Below are 24257 nucleotides of genomic sequence, written 5' to 3' on the forward strand. Positions count from 1 at the left end.
GTCCTGTCCCGGACCGGAGCATTCCGAGGTTACAGAAGCAGCCCCAGGGCAGCAGGCCGTGCGGTAGGCAGATATTTATTGGTGTAGAGAGGAGAGAGGTCACAGAACAGACACTCAGAGGTGACCGCGGCACGAGCCAGGATGGAGCCGCTGCTGCTGGGAGCACCTGGCACGTGTTCCCCACCAGCTCCACCGGGTGGACAGGGCTCCAGCTCTGCCCCGGGACCCGGCCCATAGGGCGACGTAGTGCACAGCACCGTCCCAACAGCTGGGGAAGCACGGGGAGCTCCAAGCCGCAAGGGTTTGCAGGGAGGAAGGAGCTCAGCTGGCTTCCACAGCCCTTCCAAGCTCCAGCAGCTGATAGAAGAGCTTTTGAGGACACCAGCGTTGGTGTGAATGCTGCTGGAGCCGGAGGAGCGCCGCACACGTGCTCTGGCTCTGCCCCGGTGTTCCCACAGGCTCCGTCCCAGCTCTGACCGGGCCTGCGTGGTCTCTCCCACAACAGGGTTTGCTAGAGGGGGATGCAGGGATTACACAGCAGCACTGGCTACGCTACAAGTCACATTCAAACTAAACCTCACGGGGACAACACGGAGGAGGAAGCGTGCTCAGAGCCCTGACAGTGAGGGCTGCTGGCCGGGGCAGAGCCGCCGCGCTCCTTGCAGCGCTGGGAGGCAGCGAGCTCCCGGTTGGTGGCGGCTCTGCGAGGGGAAGCGCACACAGCGGACGAGTACAGTAACACAGGTACTATGGGTACACAACAGGAGGCGTCCCTCCCGCTGCACAGGGCCGAGCCTGGGCCGCCGGCCCTTCTGGACCCCTCACTGCACACACAATCTAACTTCAGCTTGTGAATAATTTAACTAGCGACTGTACAGTTCCTCCCCCTGAGCCAGTTCAACATCCCTGGAGTCGAGGCAAGGGGTAACTCGGGGAGCACGTGGAAGAGAGGCGAGGGTCCCTCCGGGCTCCAGGGGTCGGACAGGAGCAGAAGCAGGGTTAGAAGATGGGAATGTAGTTGTCGATCTTGGTCCTGTGCCTCTGGGCGATGCACTCTGCGATCCACACGATGTTGCGGCACTCCTGCTCCTTCAGCTTCACGAAGGCGTAGAAGACCCCGAAGTGGAACTGATTGAGGAACGCCAGCTTGTTCAGCTTCACCTGGGGAGGACATGGCACCTGAGCACCTCTGCTGGACTGTCCTCCGAAAGGAGCCAGCCCAGGGAACGGTGGAGCAGAACAGAGCTCCGGTGACTTCCCCAGGAAGCTCAGAGCTCAGACAGGAGGGGTCTGACACTCAGAGGGGGGATTTATACCCTCAGATGCTGTGAGAACCCTCCTTTCCTGCATAATTACACCCCACTTTTGCTCTTGGTAGACCAAACATCCAACAGCAGCCCCAAATCTGACTCCCACACTGCTCTAAGCTTCTGAGTGACAGCGAGGACTGAGCCCCATTCCCTCCTTGGAGCACGTGGCTAGCATCCTCTTCCTTCCCCCAACCTCTGTTCCTGCACAGCACTGATGTTCTGGAGCTCTACCAACAGGGCAGCAGCTGAGCCTGCCGCTTCCTCGAGCTTTTCAGACAGCACAGGCAGACATATCTTCTGAGAAGCATCTCGGGGCTCACTCACCTCATGCTCAAAGAACCTGTCTTCAAGGGTCTTGTCTCCAGGGTTGCTGCCAGCCCCTTCAAAAAGCAGCTTGTACTCCTGGGGGAAGACATTACAAGAGAATACACCTGCACTCCAGTACCCTCCAAGCTCAGCAGCACTCCTGGGCCCCATGCACCACAAACAGCAACTACATTGGGTCAGCAGAGAGCCTGTCCTGTGCCCATACGTGAGCACTGGCACGTGCTGCTTCAGCACAGGGACAACAAGCTCTCTGATTCCAAGCAGCATAAAACAGGCAGGCCCCTCCCCAGGCTGCCCATCCATGAACTCCCCCAGCCCATGATCCTGGCACCAGTGCCCCATGCCCTCACCCCAAAGCACTCACAGGGTAGTAGTCGGCAACGTTTTTGACTTGTTCGTAGTCATCTGCTCTGGCCAACTGAGCCAGCCCCTCGGGGTAGAGCTTGCCACAGTGTGGGAACAGCTTTGCTCGGTCCTCTTTGGACAGCTCAGTGCCAAAGGAATTGATGGTGATGATGAAGGCCCTCCGGTCAGCTTCAAACTGCGGGAGAAGAGAGTTTCACCTCGGACTGCAGTGAGGTCAGCAGACACCGGCGCTGCTCTGAACCGAGCCACATCAGAGGGCAGCATGAGTAAGCCTGGCTCGCTGCCTGGGATGCACAGCTCTACATGTGTGGGCTCCTTGTACGGCCGCTAGCTGATGTCTGGGGACTGCTAGGCTGAGGAAATCCCCACCTCAGGAACAAGCCAAAGCACTGAGCAGAGCTCCAGGAGTGATTTTCTCCCACCTACTGCCCTCGAGCCCAGCACACCCACCAGCCGGCCTTGGCACGCTGACCGGCCACGCGCAGAATCGCGCTGGTTGTTCTCCTGCTGGTTGGATAGAGGTTGCCACAATGGGTCAGCACCTGGCAAGATCAGGCAACCAACCCTGCCCAAACTCACGTGCAGACAGCGTTCTCCTAGCTCAGGCTGCACTGGGATGCTGAAGAGGATCACCCAGGCAGGCTGAGCACAGAGTGATGGGTGCCCCTGCGGGGGCTTCCAGACCTACCTCCAGGATGGGGCACATGGCGTCTGCCGTGGTACCTCCCAGCGCCTTGCAGAACTTGTAGAAGGACTCCAGGTATGCCTGGAAGAGAAAGAGGAATGAGCACTTTTCCACACTGCTTTATTTACCACTCATAGGGCCACTCAGACAGCAAGCAGGGACGCTCCCAGACGCTCTATAACACAGCACAGGCACTCTCACCCCAAGTGAACTTGGATGCCAAGCCCACACAAGGGACAGTGCTTCCCCAGGAGCTGGAGACATGAAGAGCTGTGGTTTGGTTGGTTCGAGTGACTGGATGAGCTTACAGCAGGCAGAACACCAGGCACCAACATTCGAGCCTATTTTGCTCCTTCGAGTGGTCTAACTCCAAAGCATCCGCTCAAGTCTCACATGGTTTCCTGACCCCGCTCTGGCCTCCACAAACATGCCAAGCCACACAACCATAGCTGCAAGACCCAAGCTCAGAAAGGAGCGCTGTGTAAGCAGAGTCGAGAGATGAGACGGGACATCTGTGAAGGAAACCAGCCGTCCTCTGTAATTCTCTTCTCACACTGCAGCCGCTGGGTCTCCATCCCAACTAGAGCACTGCAGAAAATATCAAGCTAGGCACAGCCATGCTGCCTCCAGGAAACGTAATCCTTTGTGGAGAGGTCCCAGAATCCAGCTGGAGGATGACTGCATCTCCCAAGGGAAGCCATGGATGCAGTGCAGGGCTAAAAGTGCTGCTCAGCAAAAAACTTGCTCAGAGGAAACCATCATGTGATAAAGCAGCTCCCCAGACAGAGCGCTGCAGACAGAATCGCGTAAAGGGATGGAAAAACAATGATGCTGAGACACCACAAATCTCTGCCTTGTCACAAGATGGACCACACCCTTGGTCTCTGCTCTAGGAAAGCACCTGGATGACTGCGTTCTGTAAATACGGTGCAAAAGGACACTGCTGGGGCAGTGCTAGGCATCAAAGAGACACCGTTGCCAGCAGGCTGGAAATCCTCTTTGCCACTGCTGAAGCACAGGGAAGTGCAGAGCATTGGCTTGCAGAATTATCACAGAAAGGAAGGCACAGATACTGAACTTTGCTTGAGGTTGGGTGAGAGGCTCAGCCACTACTTCTGCCCTTCTCAGGGTTCACACGCAAACCTCAGGCCCTGGAAATAAGAGGAGGCGAGCTCAGATATCCAGCGCTGCATGAGGATCCGGCACCACGCAGACTGCAGGACAGCCCTGCTGGGTGCCCTCCCAGGGGCCCCTCACAGATGACAGCAATTTACAGGAAGCTCTCCAGAGTCCTGAAACCTGTATCCCTGAAGTGGTGGTGTGCTTGCATTTAATAGTCCTTAATGGACTTTCACTTCCATGACGCAATTCAATTACCCTCTGCCTCCTGCTAGACTTGTTTGTGCTCCGCATCCAGGCTGATCTGTGGCCTGTCCATCCTTGTTGTCTTGTTCAACCTTCCTTGTAGTTTCCCACATGGGAGCACCCAAACCTTTACAGTGCTCTTCTTAGCAGCTTCTCCTGCTCTGCTGTTCGTGGTCTGAGATGAGAGAGGAGAGGAATTGGACCATGAACAGATGCAGCGTGCACCACAAACACACTACAGATGCAGGCAGCAGCACAGCAATGTTTGTGCAGTTCTCACTGTTAGGAACCGACTGATACACAGCGCTCAGGTCGAACACAACCCAAGATTTAATGTAGCAGGAGCAGCAGGGAAGGAGGAGACCCTCACCTCTTCGTGCCTCCCACATATCACTTTGCATTTATCCACAGTGATTTCTCTGCTGTATTTTAGTGTCCAGCCACAAAGTTCCTCCAGCAGGCTCCTATAGGCAGGCTGCCAGCAAGGGCCAGCAGTCAGCCAGCAGCATTCCACTAAACACATCCACTAAAGATGTGGAAAACATGGAAGAAGTAGTGAAGACGATGATGCCAGCATGCCTCCACTGCTGACCTCACTCTGCTCTAAGAGCTGGCCGCTTAACTTCTAACTTGTGCTCCCTGTCTTTAGCACATTTCCATTCAAGAACCTCCTTGGGGGCTGCTCATCAGCGAGAGCCAGTCCCAGTGCATTGGAGAGGCAGACACTTTGGTTTGAGGGCAGCAAGGGCAGAACACAAAGGAGCATCCAGCCTCAGCAAGGAGACGGGCAAGGTCGTGGCAGCTCGGTCCAGAGAAAGGCCACAAAGATGAGCAGAGGGCTGGAGCACCTCCCCTATGAAGACAGGCTGATGGAGCTGGGCTTGTTCAGCCTGGGGAAGAGAAGGCTGCGGGGTGACCTCATTGCAGCCTTCCAGTTCCTGAAGGGAGCCTACAAACAGGAGGGCAGTCAGCTCTTTACAAGGGTAGATAAGGCAGGACAAGGGGAAATGGTTTTAAGTTGAAGGAGGGAAGATTTAGGTCAGATATCAGGGGGAAGTTCTTTACCAAGATAGCGGTGAGGTGCTGGAACAGGCTGCCCAGAGAGGCTCTGGGTGCCCCAACCCTGGAGGTGTTCAAGGCCACGCTGGATGGGGCCCTGGGCAGCCTGGTCTAGTATTAGAAGTGGAGGTTGGCGGCTCTGCCTGCGGCAGGGGGGTGGAGCTTGATGATCCTTGAGGTCCCTTCCAACCCAAGGCATTCGAGGATTCTATGATCCAGGGAGAAGGCACCCACCGAGCCGCCTGCTGCGTGCTCGCTCTGCTCCCTGCCTTCCCCCAGCTCCATACAGCAGGCTGCAAGCTGCAAGGGTGCAGGTATTTATGCGTGCCGGCATACCTCCCTCCATTACAACAAGAGATCGGTACACGCCAGAGGCCACACGCAGCTGGGCATGACTGCCGACGCGCAGCACCTTCTCCCCTCCCTTCGCCTCCTTCCCTTCATGCCTGACCTGCTCTCCACCTCTCCCAAGAGGCCAAGGCTTTCTTGGGAAGCAGAGGTCACACTGCCTGCTAGCTGGCTGTGACCAGTGCAAACAAGGCTGGCAGATACAATCTGCATCCCTCCCTTAATCCAGAGAGCCGAGATGGAGCGATAGCCACAGCCTGCACATAAACACACGCTTTTATACTGCCAGCTCAAACCAGACGGGGCCGGCAGAGGAGCTGACAGCTTCCCGTGCAGGCTCGGGACAAGGAGCAAATTTATTTTTGTATCTACTCTGAGAGGGAAATACCTTCTTCCCTTTATTTGAAGAAAGTCTGCCTCTCAGTTGCAGCTCCTGGCCAGACAGAGCTGTAAGCACACTAGGAACAAACAGGGAAGCGAGCATCTCTTCCCCTTCCCAGAGTCTCAGTTACCTTATACAGCGTGTTTCGAATGATTTCAATGTTCATTTCGTCAAGGTCCTGTTCAGATATGCAGTCTTGGAAGAAAGCAGCTGAAAGAGAACCACAGACAGAGTTAGTGCTGCCCTGAGCAGACCCACACCCCCAGAGCAGCGCGAACCCTCGACAACAGCAGGCAGAAGCACAGGTTGTGCTGAGCTGCTCTGGCCCAGCCCTTCTCTCCAGTGCCACCAAACTGCCATAACTCAAACCTCAGACTCTGCCAAGGCCCCTCAGGCCGCAGCCATTTTTTGGAGCACTCATCCCGATGTCCTTCTTCACCCCTGGAAGATTTCGTTGACCCCTCAAGTCTTACCATCTTGTCAACAGCCCATTCTTGGCCCAAGTTCTCATCTCTAGCCCCCAGCACCAGTGCCAGAGCAGCCCACATTTAAAAAGAAAACCAGCAAACAAATCAACCCCAAACTGCTCCCAGATGCAGGCTCTCAGGATCGACAAGGCAGCTTCCAAATTGCTTGCTACAGCATGGCAGCAGTGAGACAGCAACCGGCAAGTCATGGTGTGCTTCTCCTTCCTCCTCCAGCACCTCATGTGGGTTAAGGAGACACGGGGATACGACAGCTCCTACAGCCTGGAAGGGATCGAGAGAGTCCTGAGCAGGGGATGACCCCCCCAGAGGCTTCTTTGCTACTCTGCAGCAGCATCAGAGGGCGATGCCACGTAGCCTGAGGAACGCTGCTCACTATGGCTGGCAGAAATGAAACCAGAGAGTGCCAGGACTGGTTTTCACTGCAGGGCTCGCTGGCTAGCCTGAGAGCAGTGGCTACTTCAGAGTAGCAGAGGAATGAGAACACAGCTATTTCAGTTCTTGGCCTTCCAATATCCCAAATTAGGCTAACAGCAAGACTTATTTTGCCCTGCTAACCTATGAAAGCCATTTGGGGTTAGGCATTCCTACCAAGCCACGTAGCTACTCAGGCACTGTTAGGAGATAGAGCTGCTGTTTCTTTGCGTGTGGTCACTGGAAGGAGCGCAAGTTAAACAACTGGAGCCTGTGTGCTTGCTTGTTTAGGCAACACAGCTACTCTCCCCACGTCCTCCTGCTGAAGAAATGCCACACTAGATGGTACACAGGCTCAAGGGCACAGCCAGGGCAAAGGTCTGAAGGACTTGGACCAGCCAGGGCAGGAGCAGGCAAAGCTCACTCAGGGACAAGTGCGCGAAGGCAAGAGGCAAAGAGCCTCCTCTGCAACCTCCTCAGCAATGTAACAAGGCGAAGCTTTTAGGTCTCTGAGAGCTAATAATACCTTTGAAACACTTGGTTTTATCTTATTCCCAAAGTGGGAAGGTTCAGGCTTAGCCTTGAGGAGGATGTTCTTCCCACACACCACCCTTACAGCGGACTCAGCTCAGCTGCACGCAGTCTCCTGCCTGGCAAGCCAAGCCCACCACGCTCAGCTGTACTGGCACTGGCCTTGCTGCAGAAGCTCCTTCCTTCCCTGCACACTCAGAGGTGGCCAGACCTCTTTAGACAACTTTTTCCTTCTTTGCTGGCCTCTACGAGGCAAGTCATTTTTCCATGACAACTACTCGATTCACCCCATTACTACAGCGAGCATTTGCAGAAGCACTTCTAGTTCCAAAAACGACGACTACCACCAAAGACAAAATGATGACTTAAGTGTTTTGTTCTTTCTAGCAACTCCAAAAAGAGTGATTAATCACTGACTCAGGCGCAGCTCATTACCTTTGCCCACAGGATACTAACTTAGAAGGTCTCCAGTGACTACCTCTCCTACTACCGCAGAGACTCCCATATTTTCTCCACAACCACTTCCTACACCTTTTATCTTTAAAGACCAGATCTGCCCGCCTGGCTGTTCGTAAAACTGTTTTTACAGCATCACATGCCTCCTGGTCAAGGCTTGTAGCCCTGTGACAGTGCCTCGTGCAGGATCCTGCTATCCAAACAGCTTACAAAGCTTTGAGATGGGTTTTTTGTTGTTGCCGTCTGCTTTCAGGAGGTTAGTATATAAAAATAGTTACTTAGATAGTATTGATAGTAGCTTAGATAGTACTATTAGTTAGATAGTATGGATAGTAGTACAGAGAGTATAGATAAAAGCTTGATACAGAGCTAATTTTATCTGTCTCAGAACAAGACTGATCATGCAGTCTCTAGCAGTTATCTCCACGTATTGCCTTCAAGAGATCGCCCAATGGTCTAACTAATAGTGCTGGAAAAATTGGCTTAGGACAGGCATAGATGTGAGCTCAAGCCCAGCCACCACAGGCAGCACAGCCACAGCCGGGCATCACCCACTGCTTGGGACTTCTGCTCACCCAGAGGAGTGTCCACCAGGATGGCATTGTAGAGCTCCGCGGGCGTCTGCGCAATGTTCACGGCTTCCATCTGCTCAAAACTTCCCAGTGGGTGGCACTTGGGCACCAGTTCGGAGATGGAGCGCTGGTGCAGAGTCCCAGTGATGAGCAGGATGACGTTGTCAATCATGTAGCTGTACCTGCAGGAGTGAAAGAGGAAGCCAGTCACAAAGAATACGACAGCAGCAACCAGCACCTGGCACCAGACCCTGCGAACGTCTCCAGGAAGGCCATACCCTTCCCACAAAGAACAAGTGAGGCACTTCCTCAATGCCAAGCCCAGTCCCAAGCTCAGGCTTATACTACAGCTCAATGCATCAGTTGGCAGCTGCTCCCGACCGTTGAAGAATATTAGATGGGATTTCTGGAGGCTTTGGGCCAAACCTCCTGCTCCAAGCATGGCCAGCTCAGGGCTTTTCCAGGCTGAACTCTGAGTCAGTCCCAATGACGTGCATCTCTCAAGCTCCCTGGGGTTCTGCTCCGTTGTGTCTGACCAAGCTCACTACAAGAAGCCGTTGCTTTTTATGATGGTATAATGCATCAGCGGACAAGAGAAGAGATGTCATCTATCAGGACTTCAGCAAGGCCTTAGGCACGATCTCCCACATCCTTCTCTCCAAACTGGAAAGATCTGGTGGACTGATCAATGAACGAGGAACTGGTTGCGAGATCATACCCAGGTCAATGTTCAGATGGAGATCGGTGCTGAGTGGTGTCCCTCAGGGGTCACGTCTTCATCAATGTCATCAACAGTGGGATGGTGTGCACCCTCAGCAAGTTTGTGGATGACCCCAAGCTGTGCACCCAGGAGAACCTCATCAGGTACAACAAAGCCAAGTGCACAGCCTGCACCTGGCTCACAGCAACTCCCACTATCACTGCAAGCTGTGGGATGGAAGGATGGAGCACAGCCCTGCTGAAAAGGACATGGGGGGAACTGGTGGGTGGCAGCTGGACGGGAGCCACCAGTATGCCCCCTGCATCCAAAGCAGCGCAGCCAGCAAGCCAGGGAGGGGATCTGCCCCTCTGCTCTGTGAGATCTCACCTGGAGCATCATTCAGATGTGGGGTCCTCAGTACAGGAGAGATACGGATGCTGCAGAGGGTAGAGCTGCTCCTAGAGGGAAGCTGTTCCCACTGCTCTCCCAGCATCACATGCTCTGCAGAGATCAGGTCACCCTGTCAAAGTGCCAAAGGACCAGAGCGAAGCGGAACCTGTCTCGAGCTCAGCTTTGGTGCCAATAGCACTGCTCCACCTCGGCAAGAGCATAGAGAAGGGGTCACATTCCTGCAGTTCTGCTCCCTTACAAAAACAATGGGGCTGGCAGTTTTGGCACAACCTTTATTTATATCCTTCCGGAACTACACACAACAATTTCCACTCCTCAGCAGCAGAGAAGGGGCAAAGATGCCAAAGGAGCAGGTCATTTGGGGCTTCACGCCCCTGCACTATGACTGCTTGAACTCTAAAAGCTTAGCAGGCAGCTGGTGGGAAAAGTCCTGAAGAAGGCTGCTCCGAAACAGAGAGGATTGGGCCTCACTTCCAGCATCAGAGTGGGCCGTGTGAGCTTGAAGCAGGTGGGTGCTGAAGCACTGCAGCCAGCAGGGCAGGGCTGGGCAGGACAGCGAGGTGGCCAGACAGCACAGGGATGCTGCTGCTCGTTGCATCTCTGAGCTAGCAGCCCTGCTGCTTCCCTTGGAAGCCCAGGTGAGCAGAGCTAGCCAAAGGCAAATGCCTGCAGTTTTATTAGACGGGCGTCCAAGCTCTCAAATATACTCAAGGGGCAGGCCCAAGAACAAATCCACACCTTCATTCCTCAAACAGGTGCTGCCCCTTTCTCCAGGCAGCAGGTAATGTTCCTCCACCCATTAGCTCTGCAGAGCGCCCTTCTGATTGCGGGGACGTTCAGTCTAGAACTATGGCAGCTGTCAGGGCATTGGGAAACCTCCTGCTGCCCTTCAGTCTGCTGGCTCATTACCTGTCCTTCTGTTTGTGCAGCTCTCACCATGGCTGCAATCTCCCGGCAGCAAGAAGGGCTCATGGTAAGAACTGCAGGTGAGTTCCCTGCAGCCCTCACGCAAACACGAGCATCTTATTGGCTCACCGGATCCACATTCAGAGCAGGATTCCCCTCTGCAGGAGACGTTAGCATGTGCAAAACAGAGGGAAATTTCACTTTTCAATTTCCACTGTGGCGGTGTTGCAAGAGCTGCAGCAGGACAAAGATCTTCCAGTGGCTGCAAGGGCAGGCAGCGAGCAGCACACTCACGTCAGCCTTCCTGACAGTGAGCTAAGGGTGAATCCCATTTCCTTCTAGCAAGCCCAGACCACGCTTACTCAAATGTGGCCTCTGGTTCATCTCAGTCACTCTGGCTTAGTCAGTCACAGCAATGAGGCAAGTCCTCCAGTGCCAGGGCAGCCGGAAAAGCCTCTTCCCATTTTGGGAAGGGGCAACACTTGCCAGTTCCCAACAAGAATGCATCTGCTTTCAGTAGCACAGCTGTACTAAAACCAGAGGAGAGGTCCTGGCTACTCCAGCATTTCCGCCCAGGCCCAGAGGATTAGGCTGATTATGGTGGCAGCAGTTTTCCTAGAACCTCCAACTCCTTGTTTAATAGAGTGGCCTTTGTCATCGTTCTCCCCATCTCCTATCAGGTTCTCACCAGCTTCATTACATTCCTGCTGCGAGCTGTTATCTGCATCTGCAAAGGCTGGACGATCAGCCGGAGCTCCACGTGTCCTCACATCCTGCCTCGCTCTGCCTTTCCCTCGCTGCACCGAGGTGTGGTGTTACACCAGAAACTCACATTCACAGAAACGCAGCGTTGGCCAGTTCCTAGAAGCGTCAGTCACCTCTCACGCTAGAGCAGAATTTCTTATTCGGGGACAGGAAGGAGTCATTAAGTTCAGAAGCACTGCTCTTCAGCAGGAGATGCCAGCATGCAGCTTGGATGAGCACCTAGCAGAACCGAGAAGAGCAGCACCCACACGATAGCTGCATACAGGTAACATAACCATGCATGTCCTCCTCCTTTTGGATTTCCTTCAACGCCACCACAGACAAGCAAGACACATAGGAAAGACTGCGATGGCTTTCCACCAAAGGAGCACATAAAATGCATGAAAGCTCCTCACGTGGGATGCTGACAGCCCAAAGGCACCAGGGCACGGCCCTGTGAGGCAGCAACCCCAAGACAGGGGCAGCTTCTCCCTCCCCCACTTCCTAATCTAATCACAAAGAGTCATTGTCCTGCAGCAGATAGGTTGGTATTTTTTATTGCTTTCTGCTCCGGGATACTAAAGAAGCCGTAAACAATGCTGCAAGTGGTCACAAAGCATGACTAATGAACCCAACACTGCATGACCTGCGTTTCTCAGGGATCCTCTGAGAGCCCTGCCAAGCTGTGGTTTAACAGCTGCTCGCCGAGGGGTCATGAGGACAGCCCTCCGGCGCGGGAGGCAGCGGGCTGAGAGCGGGGCAGGGCAGCTGGGGGGCTCTGCTCACACCGGTGCCCCACTGCCAGACCCCACCCCCCAAAGGGAGACGCTGGGGATGCTGACTGCAGACCTCCCGTGCTCTCCCGTGCGCAGTCATCTGTGGCTTCAGAAGCTGAGCGTTTGTTTTGAGATAAAAGAAGGGAAACTCCAGCAGGGTCAGAGCAGTGCGAATTCCAGAGACAGCCGTCCATGACAATGAGGTGGCACTGGCTGTGGTTACTCTCACGTTTAGTGCAGCTCATCCACTTCACGCACTCAGGGCTGAAGTCCTGAGCAAAGTGCTGGCACGCAGAGCACAGGGTTATGACTCTGAGCTCTGAAGGCAGGGAAAGGAATGCCTAGGGGAGCTGTAGCTGACACCGACAGCAGTGCTGACAGCTGAGAGGCGGGCACCTGGAGCGCAGCCTGAGCATCACCGCGAACTAACTGCACGGCTGCCCTGCTGTGGAAAGGACGAGGGACCTCACCAAGACCTCAATGCCTCGCTGAGGTCCTGCTGGAGTAATAGACAGCAAATGAACTGAATTAAATCCTCAAGTCCCATTTGCAGCTCAGACAACAACAAGTCAGCCTGTGGGCAGGAAGCGTCGCCCGCTGCAGCCGAACTCAGCGGGCAGTGCAGGGAGCACGGACACGGGCTCTGCCCAAACGAAGCGTGCTGATCTCTCCCTGCCTTTCCTAGCATCGCACCAACAAAGCCACACGTAAGTGGTCGCCTCGCAGACCTGCCAAAGAGAAAGCTGAGAACGTCACGGCTGCCACCACAAACCGAGGGCGCTCAGCCAGAAAGTGGGTGCTCCGCTAACCTCAGATCAACGGGACCGTTTCGCAGCAAAGAGGTACAACCCCGCAGCACTGCGGAGCCTTTCACATCCAAGCATCCAGGAACACTCTCAGCATTAGTCTATATTTAGCTCCATGTGATTTTTACCACCTCTTGGGACACTGAGCTCAGTTTCCTAGCGGTATCATCCAGCAACCTGCAAGCAGTCACACAGCATCAGCTGCGTTGAAGCCTAATGAGCAAAAAAAAAAAAAAAAACAACCCTTCAGAAACACTCCAATTTTGAGGTTTTACAAATACACGTCGCACGCCCCTTGAAACACCACGGATGTTTTGAATGCCGAGCAGCCCCGTGCAAGAGGCTCTGGTTTCTTAAACCTGATGCCTTAAGCTTGACCTCAGAGCTTGAGAAACGCTAGGCTGGTTTGCCGGGCTGAGCCCTGGCACCGTGCTGTGCCGAGGAGACTTTAGCACTAATTACAGTTTAAGTGTTGACCAGAGACATCTAATCACGCTGCTCGCACGTAAACTTTGTCAAAGCCAAATGGAAAACAAAGGCTGCTTAACAGCAGAAGACCTTGAGAATGGTTTCAATGAAGGAGCAAAGCACGACACGTGGATCCAGGAGCACCCAGTGAACGCTCATCCAATTAAAAGCAAGGCATGCACACACGCTGCCTTCTGGAATAGCCACAGGCACGCATAAATCCACCAGGGGAGCATGGATAACACCGTAACACACTCCTTCCCCTCTGTATTAATGCCCCTAGCAGACATGCCATGCAGCTGCAGAGGGAGGGATGGTGAGAAGGAACACGAGGCAAGCGCGAGAGCAACCAGAGGGATTCAGCTGTAAGCAAAGCCAGAGAAGACAGGGCTAAGTCCATGCCTGCCTCGGGATGAAGCAAACCAGCGTGGATGCGGTCGCCCAGGGACGACGCGTTCCCCCCAGTCAGCCCCAGTCTGCCTGCGAGGGCCATCCTCAGGGCCACAGAGCTTCGTTAGGAAGCAGTGTCCTTCTTCATTACATCTGGAGCTTATCGCCGCATTTCGCTGCCTGCGGTGAGGCATGTCGGATCAGTAGCGTGACTCAGCGTGCTTGCCTGGCACCGTGCTAAGGCTTCACAAGCCAAGAAGAGCAGTGCTCAGTCGAAGCAGGGTTCCAGTTTAAAGGAGCTGGTGAAAGGAAGCGTTCTCCAGGAGCTGCAGGGAATGAAGCACGGTGTGATACGCAGCAAAATCCGCCTTGCACAGAGCGCGCTGCCCTTCCCAAAGGGGACACCCGCGGTCACGCTGTTTTGAAAGATGACTCCTGCAGCCACCACCGAGGCACACAACCCAGTTATCTCTGCAGACATTGGTTCTGGGAAACAGGCACGAGCTCCGTATCCTTTGAGTAAGCATGGGAACAGACGCAGCTCTGATGCTACCATCCAGAGGCCGCGAGCCCGCGATCATTTCCAGACCATTAGCTCCATGCCCTCTCATTTTGAATGTTGCACAATCCCTCCAAGAACTTGGCTTATCAGTTCAACTTTGCACTCTCTGCAAACAGGGAAGCTGTTTGTCAGGAACCTGCGCTTCTCTGCCAAAACCGTCTCTGCCAGAAGAGGCTCATAAACCTTTTACTGCAGGATCCCCAGCTGCTACGGTAATTTTTGCTTCCCGATCTCACCATCGCGAAGGTCTCCACAAATACACAGCGTCGTGCAGTTTGAACCACGGGAGCACTGGGAAAAGAAACTTCAGATCGTTGCATTCGCCCAAACAGACTGTCAGCGCCTCACGTAAAGTGCCTGGAGTTATTTCTTCTGTAAGGAAGGGCTTCGAAAGGACGTAGTCACATTTTGCAACCTCACACAGCTATGCCAGGATGCACGCTGTAGTACATTTAGAACAAAGACAAGCAGCTTCCTACTGCAGAGGAGAGTAGGAAGACTCGAGTCTTCAGCTCATACTTGAGCTGAGCAATTGAAACAGTTTGGCTCTAGAAAACCACTGCCATAAGATTAAGTTTCAACTCAAAGTCATGCAGCAGAAACTAGATCTATCCAGTGCAGGGAGAGGCAGAGCAGGAAAGGGTCACAGAGAAGGTACTAGAGGGAAGTGTCAGCTACAAAAAGGCATGTGCAAGTGGAAAAGGTACACGAAGCCTCGTCAAAAACAGGTCCTGTGACCGCAAAAACATACCAACAGCCAAGTTCTCAGGGACATCCTCAGGGCAACCATGTTCCCAAGGTCTAGCAGACTGGGGAGGTAAAGACAAATGATGTCTGAGTTCATCCTCTGCAGACAGGTGTGATCACGGACCTGGAAGACGTGTTCAGACCCAGCTCCACCCCGGGCCTCGCTCCTACGTGGGCTCAGAGCTGGCACCAGCAGCCTGGCCGTGAGGCAGAGCCCTTCCCTGCCCAGCAGCTGCCAGGGCCCTCAGGTGAGGCTGCCATGAAGCCAGGCTTTCCCAAGCAGGGAAAACACTGTGTAGCAGTAAGGAGGAAAAAGCAGTCCTCTCAATTCCACCAGAAAAACCCTCCAGCTGACAAGAGCTCAGAGTAATAGCACAAAGCACAGTTTGGAGTCCTATCTAAACTACACAGAGAAGCACTGGAAGGAAAGAGAGCCAGGACATGGCACACGGCAGGCTGGCACAAAGAACAAAGCCTTTACAGAAAGGCAGGGCAGCACATCACTGAGAAGAACCTAAAACCCACTTCCATCCCACAAGTCAATATGTGCTTGTTGAAATCAGGAAGTGGGTTTTGCTGTTTCAAGTACACTTAATACCTGTTTGTTGCTGCCCTACAGCATGTCGCTCCGTTCCCTCAGCCAAACAGACAATTATTTGTGCTGGAGCAAAGAAGCTAGCAGCCAGCTTGTGCCCATCAGTCAGACCCGCTGCGGTCGGCTGAACAGCACAGGGAAGCAGCAGCCGTGCCGTGAGGAGCTGCACAGCAAGGCGCAGAGCTAGCAGGTGTTTCACAGGGACCGGGGCAGGCTCCATTTTCCCAGCCAAGTGACAATGCACCACTTGCCACAGAAGAGATCCTGGAGAGGATTGGAGCCAGGAAAGAGTCACGGTGGTGCCAGGAGAGGAGCACGCCGAGACAGAAACCAGCGACGGCAAGCAGCCCTGCAAATGAAGACCTTGCACTGGGGTTGCTGTGTAGCTGCATTCTCGGCTCAGCATGCCTTTAAACACTCTCCTTTCCCTTAGCTCTGCAGGGAAGTCGGCTCTGCCCACCCTGAGAGGTGCCCCCTCTCACCCCTGGCACTAATGCACAGGCAGCACAGGGCTGGAGTGCCACCTCTCGGCAAGCTGCAGGCAGCGCTGCCTCGGCTGCGAGGACAGCACGCCCACAAAGCACCCTGCACTAAGTGCATTTCAGAGCTGCACCGGACACGCCACGAAACATCTCCCATTTTAAGCCTGACACAACTCCTAGAGTCCCACCTGATGTCAGAAAACCTGAGGTTTACAACCCGCCGCACCTCTCTAGGGCCATTCTCTGAGAACTCACTCTTCCATCCAGCAAGAACCAGTCCCACTCAAACCTTCCACATCTTTCTACCATTTTCCATCCCAGTTCAGCCTGTGAGGTTTTAGCACAGGGTCACGTTCAGTTACGCACAACTCCTTGCTCTGACCACCTTGTGTCTTGCTTGTGCTGAGCTGCCCACCAGGAGCAGTCTCTGTTCGATGCTCATTACCTACCCTGGAAAAAAAGGAGTGGGAAACAATCCTGTTTAGAAGGCAAAAGATAAAACATCTCATCATGTACCTGTGAGGTCAGCCAGAGCAGATCAAGTGACACCGGCTCATCCCGGGGTCACCCAGGTGGTGTGTCAGGTGGTGACACAGGATCCCTGCCACATGCACAGGCACAACGTCCCCAGCGCTGCCCACATCTTTCGGATCAGTGTTTGCATGATGTTGCCCCCACAAACAAAGCAGTGCAAGGTGGAGGACAGAGGCACAAGGAAGCACTGCCTGCCTCTGAACTGAGCCGTTCACCACTCCAGGTATTTGGGGTGTGCATGGGAAGCTCAGTGCTGCCAGTGCTACAGCACTGAAACTCCTGCCCCCCCCGCCTCAAATCAACATCTACCACAACCCATGGGGCAGCTTCAGGGAACAGAACACCCCAAAGACTTACCTCTAGCCTACACCCTTTTCCACTGTTTCACTCACTGAATATAGCAGGATTATCAACAGAAGCCATCGAGACCCACTGTGCAAAAACAGTGGTACCCTACTCCTTGAGTTTCCCTGTCCTTGTTCATCTATGGTGACTTGCCTGTAGCATCACTAGAAGTTATTGGAGTTCTTGGTATCTAAATGGGCTGTAAGAAAGAAGGGGTCAGACTCTATAGCAGGGGCTGTTGTGATAGGAAAAGGGGAAATGGTTCAAACTCGGAGAGGAGAAATTTGGACTGGAGATAAGGAAGAAGTTCTTTGCACTAAGGGCGGTGAGGCAGTGGCACAGGCTGCCCAGAGAGGTGGTGGTGCCCCGTCCTTGCAGACAGCCAAGGTCAGGGGATGGGGCTGTGAGCACTGATGGAGCTGTGGGTGTCTCTGTGCATTGCAGGGAGTGGGAGCAGACGGCCTTTCAGGTCCCTTCCAACTCAAATCATTCCATGATCCTACAATTACTGGAGTTTCTAAGAGGCAGACAGCAACTCCCACCCTGGAGCAGCTGGAGCTGTTAACACATTCTGTTCCATCAACACTGCAGACCCACAGGAGACCTCTCCATCATGGTGCACCAGAACCATGATGAAATGCAACTGAGCGCTCCGACTCCGAGCACAAAACGCTCCTCAAGTGGGTGGAGATGCTTCCTGTAGGGAGAGAGCTGCATTCTGCTTCCTCTATGGCAGCACTGAGGACAATGCCATTAAAAAAATAAAAGCGTTGTGAGTAAAAAGAGATGAGAGCAAAGACAATTTGAGGAAGAAACATTCTGTACCAAATGGGAGCAACGCATTTAAGAAGAGATTATGCAGTAGGTGAGACAGGTAGATATCATCTGCACAGAACCACGTTTTCCTCTGACAGCTCATCAAAACCGGGGAGACAGAAGCAGAACAAGATCAAAGGTAAATCAACTCGAGTGTGAATACCAGTTTTTAAAGTTAAGTCATTCAAATGCTGCTAAGAAACAGCCTGTCACATTACGCAGGGTGACCTAGAAAGTGCTTCCACCATTGCCACTGCTGCTGCAAGATGAGGCCTTTGCCATGTCTTGCTGATGTGCTGCTCCATATCTGGAGTCCGAGTTTTAGTGCAAAGTGTGTAAGAAAAAGTTACACCTAAGAGACACAAAAAGCTCAAAAAGGCAGGCAGCTACAGCACAGTGACCCAGAAAATTACAGCTGTGAGGCACTGGGCTAGATAAACGAGATGGTACTGTCCATACATGGCAAGGATACAACAGGAAGGATGCTCTGCTATTTCAAGCCTTCGACATCAGCTGACCCAGCTGTGGGACTGAGCACACAAGAGCCCAGTGTCTTTTCATGCACTGACAAAGGCTGCTGCAGCCCTGCTGCATGCTCTAGGCCCTCCCTTTCCTTAGTGGTTGGATCCCACCGAGCTAGCTGAGGAAACACGTCAATGAAAAGTTAACCCTAAAGGAGAAAATTTGTTCCATTTTGTTCAGCTCAGCTCCCTGAACCAGTTTATGATGGGGTCAGATGCAGGACTACAGCCACCGGGGTGGGATGGCAGCATCCCCACAGCCCATGAAGAGTCAGAACTAGCACGCAGCTGCTGTCATGCACGTGTTGACATTTTTGAAGAGAGTCACACTGAAAACCCTGGACAATCAGCACTGGGGAGAAGGGTACATGTGTGGGCTAGCAGAGCCAGAGCCAGTTCTGCAGCGTAGGCAGGTAAATGTGCAGAAAGTCAGTCTGAGAGCCCCCAGGCCTGGAAGGACAAGGTTTTCAGCGCTGCTCATGAACAGCTGTACTCACGTGATGAAGTCCAGAAAGCTTGCCAGGGGCTCATACGCGTGGTTCCTCATGTGACGGAACTCCACCACCATCTTCTCCTTCAGCTTGTCGTCGATGACGGAGACGGTGAGCGGGGAGGCCTCGTTGGCCAAGAAGTTCCCATAGTCTGTGCTCTGGAGGTGCAGCTTCAAGTCTGGAAAAGAAAGCACAGTTCCACTCCACAGGGTTTGTGCTGGGGGGCTGGAGGGGTTTCATGAGTGTACCTAAGGAAGCTGATGCTCAAGTGCTTCCGTAGCCAAGAAGCCACCTGTACCCAACAAGCAGGGCTCCTCTGTTACTTCTGACTGGGAGGCAGGAGGCATCCGAAACGCTTTCAGAGCCAAAAAGAAGCAGGCAACAACCTTGAGACCATAAAGCAGCCAGGTCACTGCATCACCAAGTGGATCCCTACTAATTGCACGGGTGAAGAGAAGTCAGGCATTAAGAGAAAGGCTGAAGATGAAGCCCACCTAAACACAGTCCATACAGCTGGCATTCCTTGCCCTGGATGGAGGAACAAGGCCAGAAACATTTCCTCCTCTTTCAAGCTGAAGAAAGCTTTGCTCTCCCTGGTGCCCTCGCTATGGGTCAGGTACCCAACCATGCTGTGGTTCTGGACAAGCAACAACAATGTGCTGGGCTCTGTCAAGACAAAAAGCCCTATCTGAGCCAGATGCAATTAAACATCTCTGTGGAAAATGGAAAAAACTGAATCCAGAGCTGAGGAACGTCTCATAATCCCATCCCTTACAGCATTACTAGCTGCGCTGGTACATGATGTTCATCTCCCTTCAGCTTCACCTCTGAGGGCCAGCTAGGCAAGCATCCTCCCCAGGACTCGAGGCCTTTATGGGGAAAGGAGAAGAACTGGAAGAGTTTAGCCAAACCAGATGTGAACGCACCGTCCAGAGAAAACAAAGAGCCATCAACAAGAAAAAAAATAAAATAAATCAAGGCACTTCTCCCTGCTTTCTCTGATGAGAGTAGTCAGCGCTGCAGGGTGAGCAGGACACACTGTACATATATGCCACATGCTAAAAGATACGTACACACAATATGAGTCAAGCCTAGCTGGAGGAGTCTGCTCTTTTGACACCACATCCAGCTACAGGCAGAAGCTGGACAGCATTCAGGGCGCTGGGCTCCAAGTTGAGCTGTACTGCACAGCGTGACACTGGCCTCATCCAGAGGGGCAGCAGGGTCAGACAGCTTTCAGGCGGACTTAAATTCTTTGGGGTATTTCCAGTGGGATCTAGCAAGACATTTCTGACCCAGCGCTTTGCAGCTAGGAGGACGTTACCACCACTGAGTCTCACAGGAAACAGATTGTGGTTACAGAGGGGGGGGAAAGAAAGGCCAGGCACTTAATAGCACTCCGTTCTGTCATGTTTCTCAGCCGTTTCCAGGAGAGTTTTGTACTCCATTTACTTTTAATAAGGAATCCTGGATGCAGCAGAGAGCTCCTTGCCCAACAACGCGCACCACAGTTGAAGCAAAGCAGAAACTTCACCCAGATCTCTGCTCTCCAGACACCATTAACAGCTGTGCTTTATTCTACCAAACACTATGGACTTTTGAGATGGGGAAAAACACAGTCTGGGTAACTGTGACAGTGGAGTTTTCAATATGACCCCAAACACCCCAAAACTGGATGACACCAAAACTCAGAACGCCCTTCAGCTCAGTTCGGCACACATGGAACTGTTACTGATGACAATCAGTAGCACTTTAAGCTCTGTCATTGCTCAGAGCCCCGATGAAAGCTGAGTCTGTGCAAATGTCACGTGATTCTGTGCTGCAGCTATCGTGGATCTTGGAGAGAAGGCAGCTACCACATATCCTATCAGCTCTTATTTCAGCAGGGACACTTCCAAAGCGCTCCGCTCCGACACGCAGCTCCGGTGCCACCACTCCTTGCAGCTCAGTTCCTACCTTCCAGACTGCAAGCATCTGCCTTGCTGTCTGCTTACCTGATTGATGCTGGAGAGCCACCCACAGGGACTAAGGGGCATGAAAAGGGCAGCTTGCTGCACGCCGGCTCTGCTCGGACAGTGCCACCACCCACAGCTCGGAGCAGGCCCTCACCAACTGCTTTCTGTCTGCTCAGCAAGGGGCTGCCCCCACGCCACAGCACAAGAGCCAGCACAGGGCGATGGAACTGGAACAGGGGCCGTGTTTATATAACACTTGGAAACAGATTCTACAGGGAAAGCCAGCCACAAGCTACAGGAACTGACCTCCTCTGCATCTCTCAGCATCCAAGCGGACAGAACTTGTTTTCCAAAAACTGGACTGGATTTACAAACCCTGAGTCAAAGCATCCCCCGGCGCAAGCCTCAGGCTCTCCCAGAGCTCAGCCCCCAGCACGGCTCAGACCTGGCTGCAGCAGCAATTGCCTGAGATCCCCTCCGCTGCGTGTCGGCAGCCCAGGGCTTGGTGCCGTGAGGAATGCATGCCTGCTCCAGCATTTCTCCCAGTGGTTCATGCACTTTGAGAACAGACTGAACCAGCATTTGGCAAGGGAGCTCCTGAATTACTACACTGCTTTTATTCTCTCCCCCACCAAGCCTGGTAAACTATGGCCAGGTCACAGCTCCCAGAAAGCTGCTCCATGCAAGAGCACAGCAGCACGATGGAGCCTCATCCTCTTCCTGCTGGGTATTCATCGCAGTAGCGCTCAAGATTGCCACGCTGTGTACTTCCAGCAGCCACCTCTCAGCTCAGGCACTCCCAGTTTGATGCTGCACACGTAGAAATTAAAATTTGCTTCGCCCAAGGTGGCAAAGTAACAGAGGGAGGGATTGCGCAGCAGCCTGCAGAGCAGCTCATCTCCCACACCTCCTCCAGAAGGCTGCAGCTATTGCTGTTCCCCTTGTCGCTTCTGTTTATAACCACCTCAGATGCTTCTGAAATGGATTCTCTGAAACCTGACTGGAGGAACGACCAAAGACCTTTCATTTTCTGCAGAATTTAAGATCTTTCCTGTGGTTGCATCATGCTGATAGCAGTGAGGTTCCTCCTCTCCTCTGCTGCCAGCCAGCAAATTACACCGCATCACAACTGGACACAGAGCAGTAACTTCTCCAGCCCTTTCCCCAGCACTGCTTTACCTCTAGCTCTTCACCTTCTGTTGGAGAGGCCGCCAGCACCAAAGAGCAGCTGGCACAGGCTGCACAGAGAGGTGGTGGTGCCCTCTCCCTGCAGATACCCAAGGTCAGGCTGGATGGGGCTCTGAGCACCTGATGGAGCTGTGGGTGTCCGTGTTCATTGCAGAGGAGTTGGACTAGATGATCTTTAAGGGTCCCTCCTGACTCAAATGATTCTATGATCCCTACAGTGGCACGGCTGTCAAACACTATTAACAATTTAATATTCTGCAGAGCAGATACCAGACCTCTAAGAGGCTACAGCAGCTTCTGGGAACTGGAGACAGCATAGTACCCTTCTGACAGCAGGAATCTAGGTGAGTCATAAGCTTGGTTAGCCAAGGCAGATTTCACCCAGCAGATCTCTGCTTACACAAGGGAGGCAGAGGGAAACAGCTCCAAGCCCTTCACTGACACCTTGTGTCAGAAGCAGGAATTGGCTGCAGCAAGCTCCAAGCATACCCAGCAGAGGTACCCAGCACACAGGGACCTGCCTGAGAACAGTCAACGCATCAGGACTCCTGGTGCTGAAAGAAAGGATTAAACATTCTTGATTTCCAGAGAAAGCTTAAGCCAAAACAGCTGTTGCGCCCTCCCTTTGATTCTGGTCATGTCTCCGAGCCCTTTTTAAAGCCAGCTCAGGAGCCTGCCTGATCGCACTGAGCTATATGGCTCCCTAAGGCAGCAGCAAGCTGTCTCAGCAGGAAGCAAGAGTTTTAATCAGCTTACTGTGCTATCAGACAGCGAAAGCTACAAAGGATCATGCAGAAAAGCACGATCTCCTCCATCCAGCAGCATCAAGCTGTCAGCTCAAGTCCTAACGCAGAGGAGTTGATCCTTCCCTAGGCAAGCACCAGAACAGCCTCAGCCCGTTAGGATTTCCCCACAGCTGAGGCACTGTTTGCTCCAGAACTGAGAGGACAGTCTGCAGAGCTGGTGTCACATCAACAAGAAGCGGTGAAGGCAGAATATGAAAGCAGATGAGAGCACAGGAGTATTTTATGCCTAACTACTCATTTTGGCTACCAATAACCCGCCACTACATAGATTCAGTGCAGACAGAGAAAGTTCACGTTAAAGCCTACAGAGCACAGAAAACCGGTAGTGAGACAGGAAAATCAGAACCATAGGGACAGAGGAGAGAAACTGTCTGACCACAGACCTACACAAGTGATCACGAGCAATGTTCCTTTGAAGGAAAAGCCTTCTGCAGAAGCACACCAGGCAGAGATGTAGAAAGCCAAGTGGAGGAGGAGCGAGAAGAGCAGAGAACTCAGAATGACCTTTATGGTCTGAACAAAGCCTGAGCACAGCAGCAGCCATCACAGAACTGCTTAGAGGGGACAGTAATGAAACCAGAGCAATGATATGGGAAGTGTAAATTGACTCATTTCAAATGCAGAAAATACCACTCTGCGGGGAGAGCTACACTGATGCAACTTGGTTGAGGAGGCAAAAAGGGGGGAGGGAAAAAAAGAGAAGCTGTAAATACAGAAAGACCCCAAAGAGGAAGCAGCCTGCAGGGATAAAGTTCAGGGCTTGCTGAGACTGCTGACCAGCAGGAACACCTCCCAGGATGCTCTTTCAGGCCCTGGGCAGCCTGACCCGGTGGGGGCAGCCAGCCCACAATGGGGCTTGGAACTGGATGGGCTTTAAGGTCCCTTCCAACTTCAGCCATTCTGTGATTCTAATTATCCTCTCATTGACTAAAACAACGAATATCTCTCGGCACATGTTTCAACTTATTTCCACGATGAGCTGTTTTTGGCCCTCATGATTTACAAGTGGATTGCTGACCCGGGCTCCTGACACCTACGAGTGACAAACATTAAGTGGGGCAGTGGCACAGACCAGTTGGGATGAGCTGACCGAGGGCAACGAGCAGCACAAACCCAGCCCAGCTTTGTACACACTGACCTATAAAGAAGACAATGGGTGAAGCAGGATTAGCTCAAAAAATTACCGGGGAAGGGCAATTCCCCACCTAGGTCACCAAGCTCTGCAGTTATGGTCCAGTTTGAGCACCAGAAACGCTTCCAAAGCTGCTGGTACCCCCTTGCATGTTGCCTGCTCCTATGAGAAGCCGATCGTGCGCTTCTGGGAGGGATCAGACTATGTCAAGCACCTCATTTCTGGCCTCAACGCAGCAAACAGGTTTCCTGGCCTGGAAACACACAGCAACGCCTGACACAACCCCAAAGTCCCCCACGTCCCCCTCGGCCCCCCTTCCCTCGGAGCAGGCCCTCCCCTCAGTCCCTGGCCCTGAAGGAGAGGGGGCTCCGTCAGCCCCGGCCCGGCCCCGCTCACCCTCGAGGCTCTCGCACTGCACCAGGTTGACATAGTCGCCCTGTCGCAGCACACCCGCCTTGAAGCCGCGCACCAGCCCCTCCAGGTAGCCGTTGTCCACGTTGAAGTAGAGCTCCGGGAAGCACGACATGATGGCGGCGGCTGGGAGACCGGCGGCGGCGCCTCACGTGACCCGGCGCTCACGTG

At 53.3% G+C, this 24257-nt stretch overlaps 1 protein-coding gene across 1 annotated transcript; it reads right to left on the reverse strand.

The window, feature by feature from the left end:
* On the reverse strand, nt 60-24257 carry ATP6V0D1 (ATPase H+ transporting V0 subunit d1). Its single transcript, XM_021408291.1, has 8 exons — nt 24072-24257; nt 18601-18772; nt 8304-8482; nt 5973-6052; nt 2692-2769; nt 2002-2178; nt 1635-1712; nt 60-1161 (listed from the first exon to the last, which is right to left on the reverse strand). The coding sequence occupies exons 1-8, from the start codon at nt 24199-24201 to the stop codon at nt 1000-1002; spliced, it is 1056 nt and encodes a 351-aa protein (XP_021263966.1). The 5' UTR covers nt 24202-24257; the 3' UTR covers nt 60-999.

Source organism: Numida meleagris, chromosome 10 (assembly GCF_002078875.1).
Source record: "Numida meleagris isolate 19003 breed g44 Domestic line chromosome 10, NumMel1.0, whole genome shotgun sequence".
NCBI classification, from domain to species: domain Eukaryota; kingdom Metazoa; phylum Chordata; class Aves; order Galliformes; family Numididae; genus Numida; species Numida meleagris.

What these genes read in the sequence shown, in the direction of transcription:
- ATP6V0D1 (XM_021408291.1), bottom strand. Translation starts at nt 24,201, where the DNA reads ATGTCGTGCTTCCCGGAGCTCTACTTCAACGTGGACAACGGCTACCTG. An exon ending in GCAGTGCGAGAGCCTCGAGG is followed by an intron (nt 18,773 to 24,071) that starts GTGAGCGGGGCC and finishes TTTCTTTTCCAG; the next exon opens with ACTTGAAGCTGCACCTCCAG. An exon ending in TTCGAAACACGCTGTATAAG is followed by an intron (nt 2,770 to 5,972) that starts GTAACTGAGACT and finishes TTTCTCTTCCAG; the next exon opens with GCATACCTGGAGTCCTTCTA.